The following is a 6904-nucleotide window of genomic DNA, read 5'->3' as shown; positions in this document are numbered from 1 at the left end:
ATCTAATCCTCTCAGGCTGGAACACTGAGGATGTAAATGCCAACCTTTGCAAGTCAGAGAGGAATTTCACTATTGACGTTCAGCTGCCCGACAGGTAAAAATGGACTTGACTTGTTTTTGTGGCAGTATTTTGGAATAACGTTAATACAAATGCTGATAAGTCTGTTTTATAGGCAGAGAACGATGTCAATTTAAGCGGTGTCTGGGTCATATAAATGCCTATTTCTTATTTCACACATATTGTGACTATGATTCTACTTTTAATAAGTCCCAAATACCCCACTATGTTTGTCAGATAGTAAGTTTCTATCTTGACTAATTCATCCGCATTTATGTTTCTTTAAAATCTCCTTGACCTCTGTCAAATACCACACACACACACACACACACACACACACACACACACACACACACACACACACACACACACACACACACACACACACACACACACACACACACACACACACACACACACACACACCCCTTCTCTCTCGGCTTCCTTCCCTTTTCCCTGCCTCCTCGGTCCGTGGCCTCCTCCGGTTCCCCTCTTTCTGCAGCAGTGCTTATGGATTACACTGTGTGATAAGCTTCCTATTTCTTGAAACTATTTGGGATTGCTGAGATTATCTGGCCTCATTTCCTTGGGTGGCAGCTTTAGAGAGCCTGATTATAGTCTCTTTAGGCAGAAGATTTTGCATCCCGACAGCTTTGACTAATTAGCATCTAACACCAGGTGGTATTTTAGCAATGGGCTCACTTTTAGCAAATTCTGTCCTCATGCTCTCTCATGCACGCACGCACGCACACACACACACACACACACACACACACACACACACACACACACACACACACACACACACACACACACACACACACACACACACACACACACACACACACACACACAGGATTAATTGAGAAGTGCACTGATTGTCATAATGTATTTCATTGGGTCTATCCTGTCTCATATTCTTACCTAGTGTTAATATGTAAATTATTTCATGTCCAGCATTTTGAGTGTCCACAAAGCAAATTAAGTATACAAGTATAATTTCAGGTTTTGGCTCAACAAAGAGTAAAACAAGTGCACACACAGTGAATGAAATACACATCTCACTTACTGGGATTATACCAAAAATATTTTATTGACAATTATAACAAAACAATTAATGTATTTGTATGTTCCATATTTTTCTAAGTAAATGAAAAGCAGGTTCATATATATAATTCATCAATTGAATGTCCTAAAATCCCTTTATCAATAGTTGTAAATATGAATATAGTGCATTATTGACAGTGTTCAACCTCACATAATTATAGAATTAGAAGTACAGTAAATAAGGTTCTAAAGTTATTAGTTCACTCAAACATAATTCAGGGCCAAACTGTAAGTTCCCTATAATTTATTATCACTGTAGAGATGCATTCAGACCCAGGTGGACAACCGCTTGTGATCGTACACTGGACCAAGGCCAGTAGACTCTGGGTACCAAGCAGGGCACAGGCATTGCAGGGACCTGAGGGCAGCACCAGCAGGCCGTTCGGTGAGGGCGGGTGAGAGCAGGGTGGTAGACTGAGGTCAGGGGGTTTAGGTGCAGCTGTCCTGCGACCCTACGTACCCTCCGTCGTGCCCTCCGGCAGTGGTAGTCCCCGTTGGAAAAGTCCTGGTAGTTTGAAGGATGAATGGCCCAGAAGTGGCCTTTTCCATTGTCGCTGCGCCCCGCCTTGATAAAGCAGTCATTGAGGGACAAGTTGTGACGCACACTGTTCCTCCAGTTTTTGTCCTGTTGGCATAAGTGAAGACAATAACTTCAGTTAGACCAAAAGCAATGTATGAAAGCAAATAACAAATAAGCAACGAGTGGCCTCAATTCAAAATGAACAAAGGTGGCAGTTAAGTATCACTGATCCTCTTCGGGATGTCACCTTGTGGCGTAGTTGGCACGATGCAAAATAGCGTGTCAAGACCGTGTATGATCACAGTAGGACACAACACCTTCAGTTACCTTTTTAGCACGTCAAACCAATGATCAACTCTAATCCACTAGCCTATGTTCAATCTGTTGTCACACCTGGTGAAGGCAGAGGCAGTTTGCAACCTAGCAACAGGATTACTTTATTTGTGAATTCGCCAACAACAGGATCATGGCGTGTCCCTGTGAGCACCTAATTGCCTAACCACTCAGACAGATTACCTCTGCCAAGTAGGTCGCTTCACCTGCGAAAATGGCAGCCACATTATTTGTTCGCGATCCGACTATAACCCCTTTGGGCAAAGTTTTTACCCTCCCAAACTACCTGCCTACTTGACAAACAGAATACAGAAGCACAGTGTGTTTAAGTTGAAGTCCTCAGACATTTCCTCTGTCAACTAAGTCCTTGACTTCATGTGATCTTATAGTGCCATACGTTGTGTTGGTTCTCCACCCAGATGAAATACAACGAGAGAGACCTGAATGAACATACCTTACTCTTGAAGTAAGGGTAGTGGTCCATGATCCATTGGTAGATGTCACACAGTAGTAATTTCTTCTGTTCAGACGCCAGGATTGCCTTGGAGATCAATGCAATGTACGACTGGTTGGGTTTGTCTGAAGACCTCTCAGGACTGCCGCCGGAGGACATGGTGGTGCAGGTGGTAGTGGTGGTCACTTCCTCCTCCCCCTCCTCTTGTTGTTCTTGATCCCCCTCCTCTTTTTCAACTTTCTTTGTTTCAGCGTCTTCGTCTGACCTCGGCGGGCTCTTCTCCGGTGTATCGCTGTGAATCCCCACCTCTTCGAGCTCAAACTCGTGATGATTTAGCGTCTTGTTCTCTGCTCGCGCTGCCGCACGACTTCCTGTCGCTTCTTCCTTCGAACCTGTGACTCCTTTATTGAACAGAAGGTAGTCGATAGTGAAGGTCAGTCCCAACTGTTGCCTGTTCCCGCTGTGGCTGCTCTTGTCCTCCATTGTCACTTCTGAATTAAGACATCTCAAACTCATTGCAAAGGTTTTTGTTGGTTTCTGTTAGATTCTTGAATAAATAAAAAATATCTTCTCCAAAGTCCTTTAAGAATTGTGTGTCTGAGTCTCACAGCATGGCTAATTTCCATAAGAAATAGGACTCTTCATAAAGTGAGCACCTCACCGCCAACAGGATTCTTTCGCCCAAGTGGTACTGTTGACAAGTTCACAGATAAAGATGAGCCACTCAACTGTTATTAACCTTGATGCGCTCGCGAGCGACACTATCTGAACCCTGTGGAAATGACGTCAGTTGACCAGAGTGAAGACGGTTGCTTTGTTTACCAACAAAGTTGAAGCAATTGCTATTGACTACGATAAAGCCGCCAGTTCGCACGCCTTTCTCAATATCCGACACCCTTTTGCTCCTAAATCCAAGAGTTGTGCTTCACAGTTGGGAAGGTGACTCTATTTATATGACTGTGAATTTATCCCTCACAGAAAGGGGCCAAGACGGCACAGGGGAGGCCCAGGTAGGGGGTCTGAATTGAGGAGGATTATTTTTATTAACCTCAGCAAATCTTTGTAATTACGGGAGATTAAACACTCAAGATTTAGTGTGTGTAAAGGATGGATGCAGTGGAATCAAATACCTTTTAGATACCAGAGTTATCCTGTTAAAGTTGTTTTGTCCAGGAAGTTGACCAAAGTATTACTTCAATTACCGCAAAGCAGTAATTAATAGGTCCTGATGAGAGTTTTGGAGTTTGTTTTTGTAAAAAGTATTCATGCAGCCCTGGACAGGCATAAAGCAATAAGGACTATGAATGGAAAATCATGTTCCTGAGACAAGACAGTGTTAAATCTCATCACCTGTGTCTTTTATTTATATCCTAACAAAATACCCGTTAACACAGGATACTGCTTTGTTATTTAACTGAAGAATTATTGAAATTTCCCATACACAGAAGAGTACACAAATATAAATACTAGTGACTTTTCATCCAGCACATCAAAATTAAGCTTATATATATATATGTATATATATGTGTGTGTGTGTGTGTGTGTGTGTGTGTGTGTGTGTGTGTGTGTGTGTGTGTGTGTGTGTGTGTGTGTGTGTGTGTGTGTGTGTGTGTGTGTGTGTGTGTGACAGTTTGTTTTTCAGTAAACAAACTGCAGACTTCCTTGACTTAAAAATAATTATTTTCCTTTCTTTTCAATAATGTCATACGACTCTTAAATTTTTTTTCATGCCCAATTAAAACGTATAGCTTTTGTTATGACATTATGATGCCTGAATTGTCGGGTGAAGGATGGTGGTTTAATGCGACAATGAGGTGACTTAATCTTGTTTCTAAAAGTTAACTTTACATAGACTTGTTTATGTTGTGTAAGTTCCAAATTACAAGCCAATGTTTCAATGCTTATTGAACTCTAACTTTCTTATTTGTGATACACATTTGTCCTCTGGTAAGACCGGTGGTGGAGAGAAGGTCTGCACTCTAGCAAAACTACTACTAAAGTAAAAGTCCTTAAACCACTTTCAAATAAATTGTCAATAGCAGGACATTTCTCAGATAAATAAAGTAGGAGAGTTACACGGTGAAATAGTGGTTAGGGCTCTTGCCTCACAGCAAGAAGGTCATGGGTTCAAATGCGTCTGTGTCTCTCTCTGTTTTGCTTGTGATGGACTGTACCCCGCCTTCCCTCATAGTTAGCTGGGATTGGCTCCAGTGCCCCACAATCTTGCACAAAATAAAGTGGTATATAAGATGTGTGGATGGGATGGGAATTACACTGTTGAACTCCTAAATAAATGTTGAAAATTCAAAAGCTGTCTCTGTTACCATGATAGTCATTTGGTTACTTAAAAAAAATAAAATAAAATAAAGTAAGTACTCAACTGTAAATGTTGATTCAAATTGTGGGTGTTGTGACTTTTAATCTCAAATGTTGTGATTCAGTTGTATAAGTTGTACTGAATTGAGAGTAAAATTACACACATATACAGATTCTTAAAAATACATATATCCCAAAACACTGCTTACCTCTTTCACTAGTTCAGAATCGTGGGGTGCTGGAGCCGATCCCAGTTAACTTTAGGTGAAGGCAGGTTAAATCCAGGTCACCAGTGCGTCACAGGACAAACAAAGAGACAGACAACCAAACACACTCACATTCTCATCTAGGGTTAATTTAGGGTCATCAGAGGAAAACACACATATGCATACAAAGAACATGCAATTCCTAACAGATTCTGGTCCGTGTTCTAACCCATAATATACTCTCTATGAGGCAAGAGTGCTAACCACTACAGCATGCTGCCCTGGGATAATGGCACGCCAACTATTTTGCTGGTGGTATCTGGAGTATGAAATAATGCCTAAATGAATTGGTATATTCCGTTAAACACAAATTGTCTTTTCATTTTTTTTTTTTTTATCTAGAAAAAATGGTCAGTTTTGTTTTGGGTTAATTTTTAGTCTTTTTATTCCTGTTTTTATTTTAGTTTGCTTAATATCTTATGTTTGAAATTGTACTCCTCATGTACAGCACTTCCTTTCAACCATGGCTGTGTGAAAGCAGTGTAGCAGTGGTTAGCACTCTTGCTTCACAGGAAGAAGGTTTGGGTTCCAACAATTGGCTGGGGCCTTTCTATGTGGAGCTTGCATGTTCTCCCCGTGTGTGAGTGGGTGTCCTCCAACTACTCCAGTTTCCTCGCGCATTAAAAAAAAAAATAAAAAATAAAAAAAGACATGGTTGGTTCACGCGGGCTGTTTCGCAGAGCTCCTGATTTAAATAAGTCAAGTCAAGGACCATATTGCCCCCTTCTGTTGAAATGATGGAACAAGAAAAGGCTTACATGAACAGCACTGTGCAGCTCCTAACAGTATGCAGCTTTACAAGCTTGTGCATTTCACATAGTTATATGTGTCCGTGCACATGTTCTTTTTTTTTTTTACCAAAAGTCATAATTATTTAAAAAGAATAATGATTATGATATTGATGAAGTCTGTGTTATTGAGGTCATACCAAATGATTGGGTGCTCATTTTCTTAGTGTCGGCATCTATAATATCATTCGAACATATAGTTTCTTATTAAAGTAATAATTTCAGATGAGGAAAGGATATAATTTTCTGACTGTCATCATAGTGGCAAACCAAGCTGTCTTTATTGCAGTTGTAACATTGTTGTGACATTTCAGAGCCAACGTATAGCCAAAGCAAAACATCCTGCCTTATGACAGGATGCTGCAATTGCCTCAATTGATTTTTGTTTTTTCCATGAGGACACTTTTTGGCCCCTCACAAGGAGCTTATATAAAAGCAGGGCTGGAACTGCACAGACAGTGCAGAGGGGCTTTTATTTCCACTGTTTTGTGAAGATGCTGCAAGCATCATGACAGCACAATAGTATTAGTGTGTAAGGATATATATAGTCGGTGAACCCCTTTCCATGCAAGTGTGTTCGGTTAATTAGTCGTTTTGATTTAATTATTGACATATCTCAGACAAAGCATCAACTCCACAGCTCCAGTAAGTCTGCAAAACCTGAAACGGAATAATTTGCTCGGACTGGATTTAGCTGGACCATGTGACCCTGTCCATTTAACACCCAGGGCTTGTTATCCCTGTTCAACACAAACTGAATTTTGCGCACAAATTGATAATATCTCGATACTATCAACCTGAAACGTGATGAAAATTAAACCACTCGGACCCGTGGATTGAATGAAGGACGCTGAGGCCTAAATAGGAAAGAAGACCTGCCTCTTGGTGTTTTTTAAAAGTTGTACTGTATCTTTAAAAAAACGGTAGTTCCGCCCCCTTTGAATGTAGCCGTTATGGCGCTGATTGAGACTTCACTCTGATTGGTTGCGGCCGGCTGTCATTCAAAGCGGGCTCCACGTCTCATTGGTGAAAGCAGACTCTTCGGTTCTGACTCTCGCGTTA

General features: G+C 41.0%; 1 protein-coding gene across 1 annotated transcript; it reads right to left on the bottom strand.

Moving 5' to 3' along the window:
- Window positions 1-1128: 1128 nt before the first annotated feature.
- Window positions 1129-3183, bottom strand: foxq2 (forkhead box Q2). The gene is made up of 2 exons (XM_080472632.1): window positions 2473-3183; window positions 1129-1790 (listed from the first exon to the last, which is right to left on the bottom strand). The coding sequence occupies exons 1-2, from the start codon at window positions 2986-2988 to the stop codon at window positions 1416-1418; spliced, it is 891 nt and encodes a 296-aa protein (XP_080328758.1). The 5' UTR covers window positions 2989-3183; the 3' UTR covers window positions 1129-1415.
- Between the last annotated feature and the right edge of the window lie 3721 nt (window positions 3184-6904).

The sequence above is a fragment of the Lipophrys pholis genome, assembly GCF_963383615.2.
Source record: "Lipophrys pholis genome assembly, chromosome: 10".
NCBI classification, from domain to species: Eukaryota; Metazoa; Chordata; class Actinopteri; order Blenniiformes; family Blenniidae; genus Lipophrys; species Lipophrys pholis.
Note: the sequence above shows the minus strand (reverse complement) of the source record. Positions and strands in the feature narration are given on the sequence as shown.